This window comes from Schistosoma haematobium, chromosome 3 (assembly GCF_000699445.3).
Source record: "Schistosoma haematobium chromosome 3, whole genome shotgun sequence".
NCBI classification, from domain to species: domain Eukaryota; kingdom Metazoa; phylum Platyhelminthes; class Trematoda; order Strigeidida; family Schistosomatidae; genus Schistosoma; species Schistosoma haematobium.
In genome coordinates this window covers 41,281,678-41,307,898 of record NC_067198.1, presented here as the reverse complement: position 1 = coordinate 41,307,898, position 26,221 = coordinate 41,281,678, and the positions used below count along the sequence as shown (strand labels likewise).

General features: G+C 34.9%; 1 protein-coding gene across 2 annotated transcripts in view; it reads left to right on the top strand.

Annotated features, from left to right (window-relative positions):
* Positions 1-26,221, top strand: part of MS3_00005799 (uncharacterized protein) — a 128,844-nt gene that overhangs the window by 91,066 nt on the left and 11,557 nt on the right. For both annotated transcript variants that reach the window (XM_051213882.1, XM_051213883.1), the window contains exons 23-32: positions 227-471; positions 1,465-1,500; positions 3,500-3,623; positions 5,510-5,779; positions 10,039-10,212; positions 12,343-12,501; positions 15,475-15,678; positions 20,555-20,836; positions 25,468-25,632; positions 25,735-25,925. Coding sequence is in view for 1 of the 2 variants with exons in the window: in XM_051213883.1 (XP_051069898.1) it covers positions 227-471; positions 1,465-1,500; positions 3,500-3,623; positions 5,510-5,779; positions 10,039-10,212; positions 12,343-12,501; positions 15,475-15,678; positions 20,555-20,836; positions 25,468-25,632; positions 25,735-25,925 (1,850 nt within the window). In the remaining variant the exon portion in view is untranslated. The remainder of the gene's footprint in view (positions 1-226; positions 472-1,464; positions 1,501-3,499; positions 3,624-5,509; positions 5,780-10,038; positions 10,213-12,342; positions 12,502-15,474; positions 15,679-20,554; positions 20,837-25,467; positions 25,633-25,734; positions 25,926-26,221) is intronic.

Genomic DNA, 26,221 nt, shown 5'->3' with positions numbered 1-26,221 from the left:
CACTAAAACTTCAGTAAATCCATTTCAAAGTTATTCACAGTAAACGTCATAACAAAGTAACTGTATAATACTCCATAGATTTCAATTGTTTCTTAACCGATAAGTTTTAAACTACACAAAACTCTCAAGCGAATTCAATTTTCGTTGGATAGTTTTACTTTATTTTATAATGGATGATAAATTCAATAAATTAGATATTATTAATAATTTATTATTTTATCAAAAGATGGTAATGATAGCCGAATACCTGTTGGTCAAGAATGTGTTATCAGTGTGAATACAGCACAAGCTGGTGTTGGACAGTTAACTTGTCGTATTGTTACACCGTCTGGAGCAACAGCTGATGTTGAAATTCATGAAGCACCAAACGGTCGAGTTAATATTTACTATACACCACCAATTCGTGGTGATTATTTAGTTGAAATAAGATTTGGCGGTGAACTTATACCAAATGGAAGATTTAACCAAAAAGTAAGTTCTATAACAAGGTTATTTGAAATGTGTTAATATGTGAAGTTAGTGGGGATCACGAAGTATTTCTACAATAATGTTGATCATCACTGACGGTTAAATGAAAGTCATACAAGAATGATAGGATTATATGCTTAAATCATTTTTATCATTGACTGATATCTGTTTGTCTTAATTTAATAATCTTGTCAACAAAAGAATAGTAAGCAAGGGGTTATACAGATTGTTGAATCTTATCAATATCATGATCTGATCTACGTTAGATAGCCGTTGAAAACCTGGAAGCACCAAACAGTTATCGATTGGTGCTAACACTTAACTGCAATCAATTCATGATATTACGCGGTCATTTCCCACCGTCTTTGGTGGGTAACTGCCTCACATCCGATATGGATTAGCATCACTATCGCTTTTAATGGATCCAGTCATCCAAGTTTTGAAAATTACACTAGACTTCAGAGAAAATTAGTCATAGTATCTCGATTTTCTTCTTACCAGAACAAAATAAACGACAAAGATTTTTTGAATGTTATTCGTTTTTAACTGAAAATTTGCGAATCCTTTCAAAATTTCTAGGTCATTTGCTTTGCTTTTTTCTGTTAGTGGTTAAACTTTGAGGTTTCATATGCATTCAGGTGTTATTATGGTCAGTTACAGTTAAAATGTTATCGTTAGTAAAGGGTTCTGTATATTGTTGGATTTCATTGAAATCATGAATCTATCTAAGCTATACCACCATTGAAAACCTGGAAGTACAGAACGGCAGTTTCTTCACTGTGTAGGACTCTTCGGTAGTGTGCATTCACGACCCTACACGCGGTAATCGAACCCATAGCTTTTGGTCTCGCACAAGAACGCTTAATGTTTCGACCGCTGAGTATAACTTTTATACGATTAACTTTCTTACATTCCACTATTTATGGTCATTAGGTGATTCAGTTAACAATGAATAATTTATAAACGTTATCTAATATCTTTCTATTTGTATTTTAGGCTGTCAACCCAGAGGAACTAATGAACGATGTTACTGTAAGTGTGAATATTTTTGTTATGAAATTGTGAAATTATTGTTGAAATGAAAATCATTCTATTACGTTTGAATGAATTAAAGATCACATTAGTTGTTAAGACAATATGGATTAGTTGAAGTAAAGATAATTGGGTAACATTCTGGTTAGGACATTTAAAACACTTATGATTGAATCGTGTCATGAATAAACAGTTGTCCCTATGGATAAATTTCGTGCTTGTAGTGTCGGTTACTATGTTAAGCCCATATACTTTATTATAGCTTCTGAACAGGCACTTTTTGACCTTTTCAATTATTCACTTATCAACCCTGGATGTTTTATATGAGCGTATGCGTGTGTGTACACTTGTTATCCTATTCATCACGTCTGTAGCTTATTTTTTGTGTGACTATAAATATAATTTAACGCTTGATTAAATCGAGTTGGCTCACATGCCTTTTCCACTATGTATCATTTCGTTGCACTTCGTTCATTTGGTCGTCTGCCTGAATCGATGATTGTACAAAATATACGTATTCAGAAATCCATTCTCATATTAGACTTATTTAATTCCATTATTCACTAACGCGGATTAAGTCAATAATTGTATACGAGAATAGCCAGGATATATAATTCAACAATCAATCATACGATATTACTGGAGTCAGACCCCAGGCCACTAAATACTTCCCAATATTCAGGGATTAATTAGCATAAGTCAGTTTTAAAATTACTAAGTAAAAGCAATTAAGTTCTAGATAATTATACTCTGTAGATAAAAACGCTTATCATTTAATTTCATTAATATATTCAACAGAATGTTGGTTGCCAGGTGCCAGAACTAAAACCGATTTTAAGACTTATTATGAATTGTATAACATTCGTTAAAGGAATACCTTGTTAGCTAATTTCTAATTTCGTAAATAAACACTTATAAATGTCAGAAAGGGTTTTTGTGGATATTATACTAATTTTAATAGTTGAGGTCATGAGTTAATTGAAGCTAGACCAAAACCTGGAATCAATGGACGGCCTTTTCGTCCTGTTGTGGGAATCTTCAGTAGTACTCATTCACGATCCCACTTCGCGGGATTCCAACCCAGCATCTATCAGTCTCGCGCGCGAACACTTAACCTCTAGACCCTAAGCCGCCCGGCATCCAACGGTGTTAATGTCTAACTTTAATTAGTCCACGAAATGGCGCCAAGGTTCACCATTGTCTTCAGTGAATTGCTATATAATGGTCGTCCAGTGATTCCAAGTTTTCTATGGTGGTCTAGTTTCAATTGACTCATGATCTCAACTATTAAAATTTATAAACGTGTTAATATGATCATTCTGTGTGTATATATATGCAATCAAGTTATACACGATTACCTGTATTACATTTGAATGAGAAAATAAGGTAAGATAATTCAACTCACAATTTCTTATACCATTTGATATCAATACATGCTTTAACACATATTGTATACATTTGCATGTTCAGTGAAACAAATATTACACTTTAACAAGTGTTTAGTACATAGTTTTCATCCGTTTGGTTTTAATGTAAAATACTGACTGACGGTACCTTTACAAATGTCAACACAAGTTTAATAATCAGTTATAAACATACTCCGACAATATACAGTCCGCCATCTAGTTAGATTAACAGTGTTGCCGTAGAGAAGGTAATATGGAAACTATCCTCATGAAAGTTAAACTGAATACTAATAACTGCTTTCTGAATAATGGGAAGTTTTATTATCTAATCGGTTACACTTATCACAAATTATTGAACAGATAGAAACCAAACACCTCTAATTGAGGTTTTTGAATTACATAGGTTTGAATCACAGGAAAGGTGTAAGTTTCCAGAGATTAATAATATAGTTTCTGGATTGATATAGATGCACATATCTTTTCACTGAATTATCTTTAAACACTAAATACAATGGTTAAATCAATGTAATTTACTAATGTCATTGAAATGACATATCATTTGCTGTACATTTCCTTTTATACCAAAATCCTAGGATCAAAGAGTACAGCATGTAACTGTACAATCTGTACAGTCTGTTCAGTCTTCAACAATTACAACAGGATATCATCCAGTTGATTTTAAACTACCTGTTGGCCCAACATTTAGTCATGTGGAAGGTAAGAATGTGGTATTATATTACTCTTTTCGGTACCTAACTATTCCAATATATTGAAATTAGTAAATAGTGAAGTATATATACTAACATATTTATTACATACAGAGTTGATATTCAGAGTATCTGGGTAATACCTGTTTAACGTTCCCAATTTACGAATCTAAAAACCAGAATAAAACTGATTCACAAACTGGTTCATTAGGATATGAACTAATGATTATTGGTACTATCATGATTTCTGAGACAAATTAGATGGGATGAGTTACAAATGTGTGTTTTAGTCACTAAAAACTGAATGCTCAAGGTACTAAACATTATCACCCACTTTCTGTTAAGATACTTGCAGATGATTAGCCCTATAGAAGTCTGTCAGTTATATGGAACGCAGAACCTGGCACATATGTGCATCATTTCGAGTTACCACACCACATATCAGTACAGCGAGATTAAGCTATCAAGAAAAATCCTAGAGCAGAAGGAGTGACTATATCAGCAGTAGTAGAAAAGATTAAATGTAGAAAAAAGGAAAAGTAGAAGGCGATTTTTGGACTCATGGTCTAAGGTACGACAAACAGTAGGTGCATCTGAGCCGTGTGATTCGACGTCTCCTATCACTAATGATAATAATTGAGTGAACCCTAACCAAGAAGTCTGAACCTGTCTACATGGTTCAGTCCAGTTGTCAGTGATTGCATGAACTGACGTTAATTCTTGGTTTGTTCACCCTTAGATTTCTTCTCCTATGCACATACACCAGTCACCATCACCCTTTCAGGTAGGCGGTACCTGAGCATGGGCAAAAAGTGTCCCAAACACTCCCATTGATGAAGAATAATTAGTTCATCAACCGATTTCCAATCTCTTCTTAGTACTTTACGGCTAACTTCAGGGTTGATCACTCGGTGATGTTATATGAAAACTTAACTTAAATGTCTGAGCTTGATCTGAGACGTGCCAAATGATAGAAGGAATGTTTAGGTCATGGAACCGAAATTATTCATCTATCTGCCTCATACTAACAAATGAAAAAAATTCAACCAACGAGTACTAGAATAAAGATTTGATGGCTTTTTAACTGATTGTTGTAAGATTTTTTAATATAGAGCAGTTTAAGATAAATCGGTACACAAATTCGTCGTTCTGTCAGTGTGACCTAAAGGTCCTGAGTTTCGTCATGTGTGAGATCGTATCTGATTTTTTAAAGTCCTAGATAACGATAAAACAGATATCCATTGCTCACTGGTCATTAGAGGCTACTTCAGTTGATGTCATTGTCTTGCGAAAATCATTTTCAAAATGAATCAATTTCGACTTGATACTTGACTAACTATAAATGGCTGATTTCCGCTATCGTAAAAATGTTACTTACGATCAATCCTACTCTAATATTTTTATATGACCTAGGAATCACCGGTGATTGATTACTTATCCAATTCATTTCTAGTAAAGAAGGATAGATAACATTGAAACAGTTTTGGTGAACGTTTGTAGCATCCTCACATCATCTCTCCAGAACATGCACTCACTCAAACCTATTCTTCTTTGAACTGTTATAAAGTCCAACGATAAAGATAAAATTAATAGATGATTTAGCGTTGGGCATTGTACCAGTTTATAAAAGACTACTCCTGCTTTGTTGTACGTTCTAATATGAGCCTACTATATATCTTACTTATGAGCACCCAATGATATTATTTAGGATTAAAGCACTATCTTATTTAAATAGTAGTAGTGATTACATAATCAAAATGGTAATACATACCAAATAAACTCGACAACTCAAGAAGTGATAGGAGATGTAATATAATGAATGTATAGATACCTGATGGTTTTGTCAAAATAACTAAAAGACAAAAACTATCTTTTTTTATCAAAATAACATATCAGGTTTGGTTCGTACACCAAGTGGTCGAATTTTACATCCAACTTTACTGGATAATGGTGATGGAACAGTAACAGCACAATTTCAACCAAATGAACCTGGGTTGCATGAATTAGAAATAACTTATAATGGTCAACCAATACCAGGTAGTCCTTTCAGATTCTATGTTGAAGCTGTTGGATCTGGAATTGTTACAGCTTATGGACCAGGATTATCTTGTGGTCGTGCTGGAGAACCAGCAAATTTCACTTTAATTACACGCGATGCTGGAGCAGGTAAATAATGAAATTATTTATTTCAATAATTATTGACTGGGTTGAACTGTGACGGAAGTAAGATAGTTGTTGGTACTAGTAGGAATAGATTGGTGCTGAATTTATGGGCTATTGCGTCCAAACTTGATTGTCCAAAAGAAATTTGCTCTCAGGAGAGCACAGACGTTCTGAGTTTATTCAAAGAGAACCATTTTGGCCCACTGCTAAGAAGTGCCGAAATAGGATGAAATATCTGTTCAGCGCTAGCTGGTTACAAATGGTTAAATGCCTAATCTCAGTTCGTGATGTATGCGACCAATAAAAATAAAACTGTTAATTACTCGTTTCTATAAAAACGTTCATTCTAATTACAATAGATTGCAACGAATATGAAATCATTGGTTCGTTCCCATATGTAACTGAATTTCAATTGGATATATACTTATCCCCACCCATTAATGAAGGAGCAACAAATACATCAGATGACAGTTAGTACTGTGTGTAAGCTTGATGATGAATGGTGAATGGTTTATGTTTTTTCTTTTAATTGATCACTGAAACAATGCACCATTACTAACTATTTTTCTCTTTAAAGCACAATTTCACGTTTTATTTCTAACGGTTTTATTAAGTCGGATAATAGCTAACAGTGGAACCCGTTTCACAATCTAGCGTTCATATGAACTCAGTAGGTCAACGAATAAAGCCTTGGCATTTAAAACGAAAAGTACTGGGTTCGAATCCCAACCTGAATATCAGCATTGAATTGGATGTACATCCAGCTGATGAATTCCAAATAGGATGGAACACACTTCTTGAATTTTACTGTTAGATACTGATCATGTAAAGACCGCAACCCGAACAACGGAAAACACAATCGCTTAAAAATGAAGTCGAAGAGACGCTTTCAGAATAAATGCTTCTAAAATTCAGATACCAATACTCTCCGAAAAATTCCCATCATACTAAAAACATCGATACATGAACGAAAAAAATTATTTCCAATAAATTCTCTTTAGGTTCTACAGCTGAATCAAGAATCCGAAAGGTGGTCATGTGAAAGGTAAATTTAAGGCTGAACTAAGAGACAAACACTGAAAAGCCATTTCGTCCTAGTATGGGACTCTTTAGCAGTGTGCATCCACTACCCTACCACAGGGAATCGAACTGACGACCTTCGGATTCGCTCATGAACGCTTAATCATACAGAAAATTATTAGCATTGAAATGACTCATATGAAATATTAACTTAGTGCGTCTTCGATGATGGTCTAGCTTCAATTAACTCATGATTTCAATCTGTGAATTTTCTAAAATCTCCACAAACCCCTTCTTATTATAATAACAATAGTAATAATATGTGAATAAGATCAAATAAGTTATGAAAACACAAAGAGCAAGGCTGTATATGCATAAGCCAAGTTGTTAACAAAATAGATTACTGTAAATAACTGATTCATATTGGGTGTATGACCTTTTTGCACTAAATGAGCTGGAATTGAACTATTAGTAGTTTTACCTATACCTACACTTAACCACGGTGGGAGGGGTTTATGAGTACGAAAATACAAATTCCTAGAACATTGGTCAATATAACTTGCTACACAAAAACAGCTAAACTGATTGGTACAGAAAGAGGTGGCTTGTTTCTAAGTGACCACTGGACAGGTAGTAAACATTCATTGTAGTTTTCCAGCATTAAAAGTACTTTGAATTGCATTACCTAATTTTAGTATTAGCATATCGCTGGTTGTATTACCTCTAACTCCTTGCCCTAAACCTGACCAGTTTTCGGATTGTTAACGTGGACATTGAATAGTAGAATCTAAAGGGAATTTATTGCAATGAATACCATTGTTTATGAAGCGGAACTATGTATATGATTAAATATATTTATTTTCTGTATTTCTACAGTCCTTAAATCAACATAATCATTTATTTAGATGGGGTATATTATTATTTATTACTATTATTTAAACACATAAGTATTGGTACAAGGAGGAACCAAATATGTATGCGCCACACAAGTCATTCGATGTGTGCGAGAACTGGAATACTATCGGAGCGCCCAAACCGAAAAAGGTTATTTTCTTAGGGGGTCATTCCCCAAACCTTTGACCTAGAGGTCTAATCCACAATGCAGTGGAGCAACGTAAGGAGATGCAGTCCCATGGTACATGGTGACCAATAATAGGTGCATACGTCATTTGTTCCCTCAGGATCCTGGAACCCATGTGCACCATTGATTTGGAATCAGGGTTATCCAACTCCCCTAGATGTATTCTCCATATTAACTAACCCAATTAAAGCACCGAATATTCGGTTTTCGTCCTCTCAATTTATTAAACAACATCCCCGCCTCGAGAAGTAAGTAAGTAGGACTTCCCTGGTAGTGGCTGTATTGATGTGGCCGTGTGTGTTTGGAGAGGGGGGCTGACTCTCCCCACCCTCGGCCGTACAAGGCCATTCGGGGGCGAGTGTAATTTAATTTCATGTTCTGTAAATAACAATTTCTCACTGAAATTTTATTTTACCCTGATGTCTATAACTATTTTCAGTGCTATCGATCAAGTCATTTTATTTTCAAATGCCATATTTTTATGAATCAACCATATATGAATGGACAGCAGATGAAGAATATATCATAAAAGTAAAGAAATGACAAATAGGCCATAGACATAATAAGTGTAATAAAGAATTTTACAGGCCCATTATATTCCAATCTATGAGAAAAATATACAACCTTAATGAAAGTGATATTTTAATAACACAGAATATACGTAAAGCAAGAATGATGCAAAATAGAATGAGACGTTTATGGAGATTTGATTCATTAGTTATTAATGACTTGCTTTTCAATGTGACTGTTCTCATGTTCAAATAGGTAGCATTGACCAGGAGACTTAAGCAAGTCATAAATGACAACAATTACACACCACTGATGGTTACCGATAGAGACGGCTATTACAAGTAACGATACACTGGTTGAATAGTATCTAGTCCTAATGCAAAATATCAAGTTCACCATTTTGATCGCTTAATAAATGTGTACTGTTCCAAACTTACAAAGTACAGTAAAGTTACATTCTCTTAAAAAGCAGTTTTTAATCTTCATTACCTAATAAATGGATTTACTTCTTAAAATAAAATACACTTTTTCCTATTTTATACGTATGATGACTTTGGTCTTGTCAGTAAGCAAAATATTTCTCAGAACTAGTTAACATCTACTTAACATAACCTTTAGAAGTCAAATGCAAGAAGTCCATCGATGACCAATTAGACCAGAGAGCATATGACTATTTTTTACTCCGAATAAAGATCAGCTACGCGGACACTGATTGGCTATTAATAGAAGAGAGGTGACAACTGCAATATAAACCTCTATATTCAAACTCAATCTAACTCAAACAAATGCACGATCAAATATAAGAGATATTGGATTACAACTCACGATAAATATGAAAATATGATGTGCCAAAATAAGGCAGTTAGAGCACAAGATAGCAAACTCATGATTAAATTACTATGATTTGAGAACAGATTAAGACATGGATACAATTTATAGATCAAAGTGATAAAGGTAATGTATAACCCAACTATGCATAATAACATATTAAGTAAAATGGGCTTCCCCAGTTTGTCACCTTCCTTTATTTTTCTCTTTGTAGTTATTAATTTTAAAAAATCTTTAGTGATTTAACGGTATTTAGCTTGATTTTATTAATAATTCCCCTTGAGAAAGTGTTTAATCAAAATTGTTAAATAAGAATGCATAGTAATTAGCTATTTCATCTACTGCACTTGGCAAATAACTGAGTTAATACACAAAACCATATTTCTGCAAGATCATCAATTTTCAGTTATCCACTAGATACAATAGAAGATAGTTTCTAAATAAATCGAATTGATGGACGTCACACAGATAAATCAATGAATTCCTACTCAATGGTCTAAGATTCAAGTTCTCACAAAGTTATCTGTAGTTCCTAAGTCCGATCCTTAGTTGATTCGTGGATAGACACTAACAAGGTATAATCTCACACTAAAAAGTAACAGCTCTCCAGTGCTTTTTGGTTTTGAATGGTTTCAGAACTTAAGTCACTTTGTGATAGGAATAACAGTAGCTGTTTTGTTAAATATCATTTATTTCTGGGAACTTGGTTACTCCCCTTTGTTTTTTTGTCAAAAATACCTTCTCGGTAAGTATCAAAAACCGTTTTCATTACATTTAACTTGATAATATTTTCTGTTTTCAATTTTTTCTGGGGGATTTCAAGGCGGATTATCACTTTCCGTTGAAGGACCATCCAAAGCCGATATTCAATGTGATGATAATAAAAATGGTACTTGTAGTGTAAGCTATTTACCACTAGTACCTGGTGAATATACAATATCGATTAAATTCATGGAGAATCATATACCTGGTTCACCATTCACAGCACATATAACCGGTATGTTATAATAATCATAATTTGTGTTTGTATTAAGATATTTATCAAGTTATTCATTTATGCTAATTACTGAAATATCACTTGTTGAAATCATGAGCCAATTGAAGCTAGACAGTAGCACCGTTGGATGCCAGCTCAGTGGTCTAGTTGGTTAAGCGCCTAGCGCGAGACCGATGGGTCCTGGGCTCGAATCCCGCGGGGTGTGGGATCGTGGATGCGCACTGCTGAGTCTCATATTAGGACGAGATGGCCGTCAATGACGGTCTAACATCCGTCCATTTGCTATATCAATCTCAACTCAACAATCTCCACAACCCTACACTGACATTTAAAAAGTGTTGCAAATCTATTAAAATTATGATTATATACGGAAACAAATTAGATATTGTCTTGTGACTTACCTGTGTATCTATGACATAAGGATATGGAACAATCTCTTTAATTATTCATTATCCTCGTATTGTATTTTCGTTCACACGATCTCATCAATATACCTAATAGTTATATTATCCTTCTTGATTGACATACTTCTATCAGTAATAAGAAAAATATGATAAACTTATAAACCGTTCATAAACAAATACATGAACATACTTTAAGTGTACTTTAAACTTAACTTTGGGTAGAGTTGGTTCAAACCCTAGAAGAAGTAATATAGTACTTTTTTCTGTTTATCATGTACAGTTTTCATCAGTTTCGTCTCTTCCAACTACGACATTATGTGAACAAAATTTAATCCAAATAGTGTAATGTTTGTCATTTCAACCAGCAACCTGAATATCAATGAATTTCATCATCAAATGTCACTGGTGAGATTATACAATTTCATGGATCTAATCTTTTCATGGGCTATTATGACTTACAAGAAGAAGCTAATACTAAGCATATATATATATATAATGAAACATTTGGATTACTCAAATAACGATATTATCAAAGCTCTCTGAGCAAAATGAAGTCGAGCCTAACATTCGTTAGTTTAAAGAGGATCCGTACATTAATGTACTTTTTATATAAAATGGTTCTGATTATTCATTCTGTAGCTAGAGGTTCGCTCTATCTCATTATTAGTAGTTTGTGGGACTCAAATAAATCAAAGAAGTGATCGAAAAAAAAGCGTAATTTGTATTTGAAATGTATTTTTTTAAAGGAAATTCAATATCATTAATAGAAGATAAACACAGAATTCTATTTTCTACCTGGAGGTTCTGAGGCCTTTCGAACAACTGTTTGTATCAAGTATATCAATGAGATTCTAGGCAGCATCATTGATGAACATGGTGGGTCTGATGCAGATGTGAAAGCGCGGATCGGTAAAGCAAGAGCAGCATATTTACAACTGAAGAACATCTGGAACTCAAAGCAACTGTCAACCAACACCAAGTTCAGGAATTTCCATACAAATGTCAAGGCAGTTCTACTGTATGGGGTGGAAACCTGGAGAACTACAAAAGCCATCGTCCAGAAGATACAGGTGTTTATTAACAGTTGTCTACGTAAAATACTTCGGATCCGTTGGCCGGATACTACTAGCAACAATCTACTGTGGGAGAGAACAAACCAGATTCCAATGCAGGAAGAAATGAGGAAGAAGTGCTGGAAGTGGATAGGACACACATTGAGGAAAGCATCCAACTGCATCACGGAGCAAGCCCCCACATGGTATCCTCAAGGTCAAAGGAAAAGAGGAATAATAAAAAACACATTACGTCTGGAAATGGAGATAGACATGAGAAAAATGAACAAGAATTGGATGGAATTAGAAAAGAAGGCCCACGACCGAGTGGGTTGGAGAATGCTGGTCGGCGGCCTATGCTCCATTGGGACTAACAGGCGTAAGTAAATAAGTAATATCAATGAGATAGAACCTGTATCACGTAATTGCACCTACAGATTAAATAGTAATTCTGGACTGCAATTCAGTCACCAAGATAAATATATTGCTGCGATTCTGCAATACTTCGGAGGAGACAAGACTGTTTGATCCCATTTTTTCTAAAGGAACTTTAATAAACTAAGTATTGTTTTGAGTCACCAGTATTTTAATCTTACAACTGCTTTGACCAATGAAAAATAACATAATTTATGATACATACTACATTGAAAAACCTCTCGTTTTTTGCTTTACAGGTGAATCACGCAGATTCAATCAAGTTTGTGTCGGTACTACCAGTGAAATGCCATTGCGTATTACAGAAACAGATATTTATAATCTTGTTGCAACCGTTCGTAGCCCATCTGGACTTGAACAACCATCAACATTAAAAAGACTACCAAACGGACATCTAGGTAAATTGAAACATTATGATTAATGAAAGTTCTTATACATGACTGTTATGACTTTATGTCCGGCTTTTTATCACGTGATTTATCTACCAATCAGAATACGACTTATACAATCTTCGCACTGTGCCAAAACAAATGACCTTCAACCGGTATGAACAGTCTAGCGTCCTTATTAGTCCTATGTCCGCCTAGCCCGTCCACTTGACTCAAGAACACCAACTATTTTGGAACTGTGACTGTTACTTACTTACCTACTTATTTGCTAACGGCTGTTACTCTCAATGGAGCATAGGTCGCCCACCAGCATCCTCCAACACACTCTGTCCTAGGCCTTCCTTTCTAGTTCTATCCTATTTTTGTTGATTGTTCCCATGTCTGGCGTAATGTGTCCTTTGGTCTTCCTCTTTTCCTTTGGCCTTGAAGATTCTATGTGAGGGCTTGCCTTGTGACTCGGTTGCTTTCCTCAATATGTGTTAATAAGAGGACACTGATTACATAGTTGTCATTCTTTTTAGTTACATTACATACCGACTTCGAGGAGGTGAAAAATTCAAAACCTTGAAATCCTGAACTACTGAATTTCATACATTAGTAGCATGTTTATTCTTAATAATAATTCTGACAGCAATTTAGAGAAAACACCTGACCCCCTAAACGATTATCATTTATTTTCAGCTTAATCCCACATATTCTATGAACAATAGCTCTATTAAAAATGACTTAGTTGAAGTTAGACATTAACAGCGTTAGATACCAACTCAATGGTCTAATGGTTAAGCGTTTGTGTGCGAAACCGGTAGATCCTTGGTTCAAACCTCATGAGTAGGATAGTAGATATACACTGTTGAGGAACTCCATACTACAACGAAATGGCCATCTAGTGCTTCTATGTTTCCCATAGTAATCTAACTTCAATTAACTTATGAATTTAACTATTAAATGAATAAATAATTATAAATAATGTTCAAATGAAATGTCTGACTGTTTAAATAAACCGCAATAAGAATTTTACATTCTTAACTACCAAACATAAAATAAGTTTAAATTTCAATTTGAAATGTGTTTTGTAAAACGTTAATGGAAAATGTAACAAAATTTTATCACTAAGCATATAAATACTCAAAATAGACTTTAGTTTTTCTCAGTTCCCTTTTTTTCCCTTTTTTTTCTTCTTTTTTTTGGTTTTGCTTTTGTTCTTGTTTTCAAATTGTCGGTTTATTAAATTGTTATGTAACATTTAAAATGACAATACTAATCATTTTTAATATAAGAAACGGTTACTATGTTCATCTTAAATGGGTAAATAAGACAGAAATTTGGGAAGAAAAAAACAACACCAACTTTAATTGTTACTATCTTTTTCAGTAAAACAGTTAGTTTCTATTTTCGTGTTGGATAATACTATTCCTTTAATTATTTTACTGAAATTGCACTTATGTTGTTAACCATTGAAATTACTATAATATTCACATATACTCATTAGTGACTGGCTTCAAGAGGTATTTCTTGGAGTTCTAGTGCGAAGCAGTGACCAGTAGAGTTCAACCAGGTCTGTTGTGAGATAGTAACTGACTGATGACAATAGTGGATGTATTGCACAATGTCGTGGATTAGTTGAAGTTAGATATTAACACCGTTGGATGCCGACTGGCTCTAGTGATTAGGCGCTCACACGCGAGACTGATAGATCTTGGGTTAGAATCTCGTGAGTCGGGATCGTGAATGCGCACTGCTGAGGAGTTTTACGATAGAACGAAACTACTGTCCAGTGCTTCCGCGTTTTCCATGGTGGTCTAGCATCAATTGACTCATAATCTCAACCACTGAAATGTTTTGCTTACAAATTGACTTGTTGATAAAAGCATAATTTTAAATTTTCCGAACTGATAGTGTAAGTAAAACAGGAGTACCAAGTTCATTATAAATAAAAGTAATATATTCGTAGATATCTTAATGAGTAGAAAAATGAGATTTTCTGATGTTTCGTGACTCAGTGTAAGCCACTTCTTCAACTGAAAAACATAATATTCTTGCATTGTTCCTTTGTACTATTTGAACTTGGATTAATTTTGATTTGGTTATTTATTCTCTGAAGAAGTGGCTGACAGTGAGTCAGGAAACATCAGAAAATCTAATTTTTCTACTCATTGGGATATTACAAATATATTATCTTATTTATAACAATTTACACAATCCTCAATTTATTCGAAATTATCGAGTCAAACCTTGGTAATGATATCTATATATACCCAGTTTATTGTTTCTAAAAACTTATCCCTATTCAAAAGATATCGTTCCTCTTTATCGAAACAAGTTTAAATATAATAAACATCTTAAATGAGTATATGTGAAATTATAATGCGATAGTAATCTTCAGATTTATCTAAAATATACTCAAACCACTACTAATTTATTCATCACAAATAAAAGTAAAAGACAAGATAGTTGTTGAAGGTATTCAACAGGAAACCCTAACCCTAGATTTCGTACTACTTGGCACTTGTCAACAAGGTCGATCGTGGCCCGGATAGCCCAGTGGTAACGTCGCTGACCGTGAAACTGAGTGACACAGGGAGCATCAATTCCTTCAAGATTACAGGCACACCTTGCTGACAAGTGCCAAGTAGCATGAAACTTAGATCCAGCGTTTCCCGTTGACTACCTACAATCACCATCTTATCCAGACATAGTGCACGCAATGTAGAGTCACCTAGATTGGTGGCCACATTGCAACTTGATCGATAGCATTTTATCTACAATAAGAAAGATATGACATATATGACATTGATCACCACCCAGTGATCAATCAACTGTGAAAAGTAACAGACAAAAGTCTACAATAATTCAATGATTTCTGATTTGAAAGATGTTTTTTTTCTCAATCACTATAAACTTGTCATATTAAAGAACTTCAACAAACATTAGATTCTCATAATCTTAATTATTTATAAATAATTTATAATTCATATATCTTAGGTATTTCATTTACACCTCATGAAATTGGTGAACACTTTGTTAATGTATTCCGTAATGGTCGACATATTGCTAATAGTCCATTTAAAATTTATGTTGGTGAAAATGAAATTGGTAATGCATCGAAAGTTCGTATTTATGGTAATGGATTAAGAGAAGGTATGGCAAATCAAAATTGTCAATTCACTGTGGATACAAGAAATGCTGGTAAGTTTACTATTAATAATGAATTCGGTTATTGATAATTAAATAAATGTTTTTTTTTTCGTTCAAATTTACTCTCGCTTTGTATATGTATACGGGGAGAGTGTGTGTGTGTGTGTAACAAACGATTATGTCGTTACTTTAGAACTATTTAACATCGAACAACAATTCCAAAAGTGAACTAAACTCGTAGCTTACAAATCTCTTACTAAACATTATATGTTTGAACTACTGAGTCGAGATCCAGTACTTCATCCTTTGATTATGTTTTATTGAACAAGGTGCGCTTCAATTTATAGTGAGTTAGTCTATTAGCTACATTGCAACTTAATTGACAGAATATTAGTTAAGTTTATTTTTTTAATAATTTGCTATTTAATGACGAATTATCAAGTAACAGACTTAGTGTTTTTTAGCGAGTTAGTTTTCTACAGGATAGGGTCGCTAACCCCATGCCCGACCCTTCGTTTTTTATCCGATCTTGGGACCGGCAGTAGCGCCAGAGGGGCTCCAAGAAAAGTTATCAAGTAATTTGGATATTCTAATGATAGAAATTGTACAAACTTCATTTGGTATACAAATTTACCAAGTTTGATTTGTGTGAAAAGTTACCCACACACACAATTATATTAGAAATAATGTTCAGTTTCATCATAAGGAACTCCGTCTGTAGCTCATCTAGAGTTACTGCCGGTTCCAAACCTGAGTAAAGGAGGAGGGTTGGGTATGAGGTTCGCGACCCCATCCTTTAGAAAACTAACTTGCTTAAAAAAACGCTAACCAGAAAAAATAATTCAAACCATTTAAACTCTGCCGGTCCTGGGAGTTAGAAGGTCTTCATTTAGAAGAATTATGACCCTTCATGGTGAAAGCCGAGTTCCTTCGAAAGATACGAGGCCGATGCCCCTTCTAACAACCAGAGCAAAATTTTTTATAGGTACATCGAACGTCCGGATAATGTAGGAGACCGGAAAGACCAGCCAAATAACAACGGAAATGAGGAGATACAACTTAGCAGTACTGGAAATCAGAGAGACCCATTGGACCCAAGCTGGACAACAAAGGCTAGCTACAGGAGAGATGCTGCTATACTCCGGTCACGAGGAGGACAATGCTCCACACACTCAGGGAGTCGCTCTTATGCTGTCCAAAGTAGCACGAAATGCACTTGTAGGATGGGAATCTCACGGATCCAGAATCATCAAAGCATCATTCAAAACAAAGAAGGAGGGGATCACGATGAATATTATCCAATGTTATGCACCCACCAATGATAGCAACGACGACATCAAAGATCAGTTCTACGAGCGGCTGCAGTCAATCATTGAGAAATGCCGAAGAAAGGACCTAACTATTCTGATGGGAGATCTAAATGCCAAAGTCGGAATAGACAACACTGGATATGAAGATATTATGGGACGACATGGACTGGGAGAAAGAAACGAAAATGGAGAAAGATTTGCAAATCTATGTGCATTCAACAAATTGGTCATAGGAGGCACAATATTTCCACACAAGCGTATACACAAGGCTACATGGATCTCACCGGACCACACTGCAGAGAACCAGATAGATCATATTTGCATCAATAAAAAGTTCCGAAGGACAATGGAAGATGTGAGAACCAGGAGAGGTGCTGACGTAGCTTCAGATCACCACCTAGTTGTAGCCAATTTAAAACTGAAGCTGAAAAAGAACTGGACAAGTGGACAAACAGCACTACAAAGGTTCAATACAGCCTTTCTTCGAGATGCTGACAAACTCAGTGAATTCAAGATAACTCACAACAACAGGTTTCAAGCCTTACAGGATCTACTGAAAGAAGAAGAAACTAGTATGGAGGACAACTGGAAAGGCATCAAGGGAGCATTAACTTCAACGTGTCAAGAGGTTGTTCTGGGCTTAAAGAAACACCATCATAAGGAATGGATCTCTATAGAAACACTGAACGGGGTCAAAGAAAGGAAGAACAAGAAGGCAGTAATAAACAATAGCCGAACACGAGCAGAGAGAGCCCAAGCACAAGCTGAGTACGTAGAAGCAAACAAGCAAGTGAAGAAGAGCATTAGAGCCTACAGGAAGAAATGCGTGGAAGAAATGGCAACGTCGGCGAAAAAGCTGCAAGAGAAGGAAATATGAAACAGCTTTACGATGCAACATTATCCGGAACTCATACAACGGACTACAGTGCAAAGTAGTGCATGGAGAAGAGCTGACAGATGCATTCCAAGTAAAAGCCGGAGTCAGACAAGGCTGTTTACTCTCTCCCTTCCTCTTTCTTCTGGTGGTCGACTGGATTATGAAGACCTCGACATCTGAAGGAAAACACGGAATACAATGGACAGCTCAGAACCAATTAGACGATCTGGACTTCGCAGATGACCTAGCCCTTCTATCACGTACACACGAACAGATGCAGATGAAGACAGCCAGTGTAGCAGCAGTCTCTGCATCAGTAGGCCTCAGCATACACAAAGGGAAAACCAAGGTCCTCAAATCCAAAGCGGAAAACAGCAATCCAGTCACTCTTGATGGCGAAACTCTGGAAGATGTAGAATCCTTCACATACCTAGGAAGCATCATCGATGAACAAGGAGGTTCAGATGAAGACGTAAAGGCAAGGATCGGCAAAGCAAGGGTAGCATTCCTACAATTGAAGAACATATGGAACTCAAAACAACTTTCAACCAATATCAAAGTGAGAATCTTCAATACGAACGTCAAGGCAGTTCTACTGTATGGAGCTGAAACTTGGAGAACTGCTACAACCACAATCAAGAAAGTGCAAGTATTTATAAATAGCTACCTACGCAAGATACTCAACATCCACTGGCCGGATACCATCAGCAATAGCCTTCTGTGGGAGAGAACAAACCAACTTCCAGCTGAAGAGGAAATTAGGAAAAGACGATGGAAATGGATAGGACATACATTACGCAAATCGTCAAACTGCATCACGAGGCAAGCCCCAACTTGCAATCCTAAAGGGAAGCGGAAAAGAGGAAGGCTGAAGAACACATTACGTCGGGAAATAGAAGCAGATATGAAAAAGATGAATAACAACTGGAAGGAGCTGTAAAGGATTGCCCAGGACAGGGTTGGATGGAGAATGCTGGTGGTTAGCCTATGCTCCTTCACGAAAAGTAACAGGCGTAATGTAACAAATGTTAGTCATTAGGGGTGAAAGTAGTTCAAAATTGATTTCACTGTTGAAGAGTCTTTGAATAATTTGTTTATTAGTAAGAAAATCCACAAATCCTATTAACTTTTGTAGACATGAAACAGAATCCTTAGTAATAAAATTTCAGGCAGTAAAATTATCCATTCACTTGACGTAAAATAATTAGTTTAAAAAGAATACATTATCGTTAGTATCTGTTATTAGTTAAACATTATTAACGTAACTAGTATCGTATTAGAGAATCTTATGCTCTATGATTTTTTGACAGTTTTACAGCTGACATCAGTTCCTACGGTTAACATACTGATCTTAGCTCTCCCATATTATTATCCTAAGTAGTGAACTAGTTTATCTAAGCCATCATTTGAATAACTTTTAATGGTTTTCTCCATTAGATTTTGATTATTTAGAAATCGAACGATAAAATTTATGTTGTAAAGTAATTTAAGATTGAGATGAAGAAAACTTCTAACTTAATCTGATGCCATTTTGGTGGTTCCACGAATATATTTGATGTGATGGTCTAGATGGAAATCTTTTTTTAACAAACAGTTGTTATTACGTCTCGAAAAGCAGTAAATTTTTCTCCAGGGATATGGCTTCTGAGAATAAAAATCCTAGAAGTCTTGTTCTCTGAGGTTATGAGGCCCGTCATTTAGATCGGACGATGTTCGTTGAGGGGCTCTCCACTTTAGTGACCCGAGATCTGACTCCAAGTAGATCGTATGAATGTTTGTTATCGCCTATCCTCGTATATAATCATCGACTTAAATCGCGTTAGTCAATAATGGAATTAAATAAGTCAAATAACGAGAACGGACTTTTGAATACATATATTTTGTATATGCACCGAACAGAATAGAGAGAAGAGAAACGACGAGCAGTGGAGATGGCACGTAAGCCAACTCCTATTCAGTCAAGCATTAATTAATATTTACAGTTACACAAAAGTAAGTTACAGACATGTGATGAGTAATGGGGTAAGAAGTGCACACACACATAAGCGCTCACATAAAAACAGTGATTATTGATAAGCGAATAACTAATATGGTCAAAATGTGACTCAAATAGAATGAATAGAATGGGCTCTCTGAAAGCTAGAATAAGGTATATGGGCTTAACATAATAACTGTCACTACAGGGTAGATAATTTAATTTAAAAGTTTCTGTTGTCATCATTGGCCTCTGAGCTATAAATTTTATGCCTCAAACCAATTACATAGTTTGTTTGAGCTTTAAAATTTGAGCTACTGAGTTAAATTGACCTGATCTACTTCTATCTCTCTGTCCCTATCTGTGCAACTGAATAATCCTAGTTCAGAAAAGAACCTAATCATGATCGTTTAAGTATATTTCAATTTTTACCAGTAATACAGGCGGGTCAAGCATATATCCGTATTCCGCCGAAATAAGATTTTAAGTATAAACTACTGATATTCGAAAGTGTATGCACAAGAATGAGTAGTATATTAAATTACGTGACATCAAGTTATTCTTAAGAGAATTTATGTAATGAATGAATTGATGATGTTGGGTAGAGGGAGGAAATTGAATAACAAACGGGCAAATACTTGTGTGTAGATATGAAATGAAGCAATAAATAAACAATAAACCAGAACAAAGTATTCTACTAAACACATTACACACAATTTAACTTTCAAATGAAATGCTTAAATGATGTTTTTTTACAACCCGAAGGCTACGGTGGCTTGAATCTATCAATTGAAGGACCAAGTAAAGCAGATATTGAATGCCATGATAATCAAGATGGTACATGTTTGGTTACATATCGTCCAACTGAACCTGGAACATATATAATTAATGTTAAATATGCTGAACAACCAGTACCAGGCAGTCCTTTTGTAGTTCATATTGGTGGTGAACCATCACTTAGAATGATGGAAAGAATTACACGACAAAGAGAACTTGCTGATGCAACATATGTAGGCAGTCAATGTGAATTAAATTTAAAAATTCCAGGTAAATAACAATTATCAGTAATGAACTAAATGAATCATTTTATAGTACAATGAACCAATAGTGATTTGTTTGTGAATTCTTAACTTACATATTATTCTATGATCATTTTTATTAGTATATAAGTAAATGCTTATGTTTTCAACACCAAAACAAGTTAGACAGAAGAACATGATGTGGCAAGACTATAATTTATGGACGAACTAATCAGGTATAAGATAACAGGTCTCGGATTTTAGCGCGAAATCCATTCATCCATTTGGATAAACAGAGTTTTAGGATGATAGCTTATGTCAGTTCGTAATGAAAAACCCGAAATATAATTCCTAACCTTAATCATCGACTCTAAATCATGATTCTAATTCCTCACACAGGTTTATAATACTCATTTAGTCCTAGTTATTAAGTGGACACTCTCAAGGGCAGTCTAGCGTCACGCATAGGTCGTCCATAAATTATAGTCTCACTGTCAATAAAGGTGGATAAAATGAGGGGTAATAGTGTTAGAAAATTGGTTTAATCATTTGCATAAGTATGTATAGTTCAGATTGTTTTGACCGTATAACAAAGGCTTCTTTATTAGGTTTTTATTCACCCGATAGATGTTTTTGAACTCTGAATCTATTTTAAATGAATGATCCATGTTCACAAAGTATTCAATTAGAAAGCTTCTCATTGATATCTCACCAACTTTTTAGATTAAATGGTTTAAAAAGAATAACAAAACCAAATTAGAATAATATTGGTGGAGAATAAGGATAGTTTATTACTGCTTCTACTCCTATATTTTCAATCAGATATTAAACTAATGACATGTTATTCTATGAGCTGATGTAATGTAGTGCTCTAATCTGTTTTAAGTTTCACTTTTTTTAATCTCATTCACCCAACTTGAATGAAGTTAAACATCGACTGAGAAAATATGATACATACCTGAGTTATATTCTATGATTTTAGACGTAATAAACACCAATTGTTGGAATTATAAACCAAAGTCTTTACTTGACACTCAAACTATACACTAGTGATACTTTAGTCGATCAGGAATTATTTGAAAACTATTTATCAAACTATTTATCCATAATTTTTTTATTGTTGATCGATTTAGCTGGGTCGGGGACGACGGACCAGAATAGCCTATTGAGTCTCTGATCCTTCGTTCCGTTCCGAATAAGCCGAATCAGCAGTAGCATTCAAGCTTAACGAACCTAACAGTTTTGTTCATCAGGAAGTAATTTAATAATTTAGTAGTTAAATTCATAACTTAATTGAAGCTAGATCACCATAGAAAACCCAGAAGCACTGGAGGACCGTTTCATCCTCGTATGGGGCTCCTCAGCAACACGCATCCACAATCCTGCCCCCCGTGAGCTTCAAACCCAGGATGTATCGATCTCGCACGCAAACGCTTAACCTCTAAATCACTGAGCTGGCCGGCATACGATGGTGTTAATGTCTAACTTCAATCAATCCATGAAATTGCGCCACCGTCCACTATCGTCTCCAATCAGTTACTGTTTCACAACAAAGGTTTTCCATGGTGGTCTATCTCCAATTGACTCATGAATTCAACTATTGAAAATAACTATTTATTTATAAAAAGCACAAGGTAGTTTGACTAGAAAATCAGTATTTTCTCACGTCAATAATTTCGCTGATGTTTTTCTACTATTTTTCTTTTACTTAGATTCACGCTAAGCTTTCATATTTACCTCCATTTCCCTCAACTTGAATTTTCTTTGTTTAAGATTTTAATTATTAAAATCTCTGGTCCCAAACTCAATTAGTTCTCTTGTATATTTTTAAATACTCAAATATGGGAGAGAGAGAGAGAGAGAGAGAGAGTATGTATAACTCTATGAGAAATCATTATTACTAATTATAAATGCTTAAAACATAGTTAATAAGTAGACTATCTAAAGAGACTGAAAAAAGGGTGTGTGTGTGTGTGTGTGTTATTTGTTTATTCTAAGTTACTTCAACTTTGTAACAAAGGAGAAATATAGTCTGTTTATGACTACGTTATCGCTTGTTTGAAATAATGTAAGAATGAATAAGTAACGGTTGGTCACGACGATCGACCCTAAATAAGAACATATTCAGAAATAAAATAACTGTTTAGTAGTATTGTAATGAACGAGAACACAAATGGGGATAACAAAATGTATTTCATTATAAAATCACAGAGTTCTTTGGTCAAATGTGATTACGAGTTCACCTAGTCTACGAACGAAACTAAGACTCTATAATGAAGGACCAATAAGCTAGATGTTCTGATGCGTCACGACTCCGCTAACTAGAGAGAGTAGTTGAAATTTGGAGCGGGGAAGTATCCAGAAGTACGAGCGATCCCGACCCGTCTTGTCGGAAACACACTCATTTATATATTGGTTTGTACACCCATTTTTGATTAATAATCAGAATAAATGATATATATTATACAGAATAAAATGTCATAGGGTAAAACGAAACAAATACTATACTGAGTGATCAATCAAAATTTGACTTTTCATTCCGTCATAACAATACTTCATTTGTAAGTATTCCATCAATTGTCTCAACCTTCATTGTTCCTTCATTTTTTATAACGATTACTATCTCTTCCTATTCTCATTGATCCACTCTTTCCAACCTTCTGCCTTCCATTTCTGATTGATGTTATATACTACTTATATCTGTCGACATCAATAGCACATACCACATTTTGTCATACTTATATACAAAATATAAAAGTGAAGGTAAATCTAATTCGAATTTATTTACAGTATAAACATATTCTAAAAGAGTTGAGTGGAAAATTGAACTCAGATAACTGTAAAATTTAAATACATAGATATTTGTTAGGTTGAAGAATAGAAATGAACAGACTCAGGTGGAAATTCCTTTGGTTTAGGTATATTCGATAACTTTTGATAACGTAGCGGCTTTACTTCGTTAACCGATCACCTCAATAACCGTTATAATATAAATTTAAACGGTGATTGAAATCAGAAGGCAATGAGAAGCGGCAAACACAACTTGTTAGCGGATAGCACAGATTACAAAACTATAAGCATGCTGTTATAACTGTGACTGCAGATTAGATGGCAGCGAATTATCGATCGGACCAAAGACGCGTAAAACACGTGAGAACAACCTGGAGTCCTGATTGGTTCTACTTTCTGCCTAGCACAGCCAGTTAAGTCCAGAACGCAAGTCTCAGCCTCTGAGATGTGAATCATTATATTTCAAGCATACTGAGTTTATATAGCAATCAAACCGACCACAACGTAGCAATAAAATATGAAACAACATTTGTACAAGAATTAACCAGATGTGGCTGTGAATGAGGGGGGTAGTAATTAATATACTGAGTATAACTCAAGAATGGTAAAACGTATAATAATAGTTTAGGGGTCAAAATAAAGCTTATAATAAGAGGAACATGAATATAAATAGTTTAGTTATTTAATAACTATACAATATAAATATACGTTTAGTATTGGTCCATAAAGGATCCCAAAGTTATCATTCATTATGTTTCTCGGGTCCCAATACACGTCAAGTGAACTTGAAGCGGAGAGGCGAATGAGTACATGCGATCAATTAAATAGGCAGATTTATAGTCAAATTGCATAAGGGCACAGGAAGGCAAAGGAAAAGCTAATAATAGGATTTGAGTACATATATACATGAGGAGGAGGAGGAGGAGGATAAATCATCGAGTGATATTTAAGTAATCAACATTTTAACTTGAGTCTGTTATGTGCTCTAGTGATCATAACGGTACAAAAAATATGCGAATAGTTACTGTTTTAATAACGTTCTGTGTTAAGTATTTTAATAATAAAAGGGCTTAACCAAAATTAACCATAATCGAAATTGGTTGTAAGATAGTTGTCATAATAAGAAAGGAGAAGTAAAAGTTGAATTAACAATAATGGTGTACAGCAATGATTACCGGTGAGACCATAAGTTATAGACGACTTTTGAGCTATGCCAAGGTGACCTTAAAAGTATCTACCTACTTAATAGGGCTAAATGAAAGTTATAAAGCAGTCTGAAGAATTAAGATAATGATTTACAGTTGATGGTAACGGTAAGGATTTAGATTTATGGTTTTAATCACGAACTGACATCAACTAAAATGCCAAGACGCTATTTGAACAAATGAATGAGTGAATTTCGCGCCGAAATCTGAGACCTGTTGTCCTAAATCTGATTGGTTCATCCATAAATTATACACTCGTCAACTGATTATATATTGTCAGAAGGGGTTTGTGAAGATTTTAGAAATTTCACAGATTGAAATCATGTATCAATTGAAGCTAGACCACCATGAAAAACCTGGAAGCACTGGACGGCCGTTTCGTCCTAGTGTGGGACTCCCCAGCAGTGCGCATCCACGATCCCGCACCCCGCGGGATTCGAACGCAGGACCTATCAGCTCCGCGTCAAGCGCTTAACCAACTAGACCATTGAGCCGGCATCCACGGGTGTTAATGTCTATATATTGACTAATTATTATGAAATCCCACTTCAAGCGTAATCTATTTATCACAATTCCATACTATGAATGCTTCGTTTAAGATGTAGTTATTTTGAAACTAACGTTTGTTTTTTAAAACATGTTTCATTATTTTTCCATATATCAGGAATAAATATTCGTGATTTGACAGCTAATGTAACTAGTCCATCAGGAGTAAGTCAACGATGTGATGTCTTAGCTATGGATGATGTGAATTACACCATTAAATTTGTACCACAAGAAATGGGTGTACATACTGTTTCAGTACGTCATCGAGGATCTCATATTTCTGGTAAGTAAAAAACATATATATATGTATATTTATTTATAGTCAATTCAAAACTAATAATATTTCTCAATCTACAATGTGAATCATTTTTCATTTGTTTTCTAGGAAGTCCATTTCAATTTACTGTTGGTCCTATTACAGAAGGTGGAGCTCATAAAGTACATGCTACCGGTCAAGGATTACAAAATGGTTTAACTTATTCATTAAATGATTTTAGTATTTATACTCGTGAAGCTGGTGCAGGTGGTTTATCAATTGCTATTGAAGGACCAAGTAAAGCTGAAATCAATTTCGACGTTAGTTATGATACAATTTATTATTAATAATAAATGCAAGGTAGTGAATAATTTGACTATATGAGAGAAATACTTATATCAAGGTATTATGATATCAATTGAGCAACGTAAGAAGATGCAGTACCATGGTACACAGTGACCAACAATAGGTCCATACGTCATTTGTTCCTTCAGGATCATGGAACCCATGTGCACCATTTGGTTTGAAGTCAGAGTTCTTTTACTCCCCTAGATAGCTCCTCCATATTCTTCATCCCAGTTGAAGCACCGGACATTCACTTTTGGTCCTCTTAATT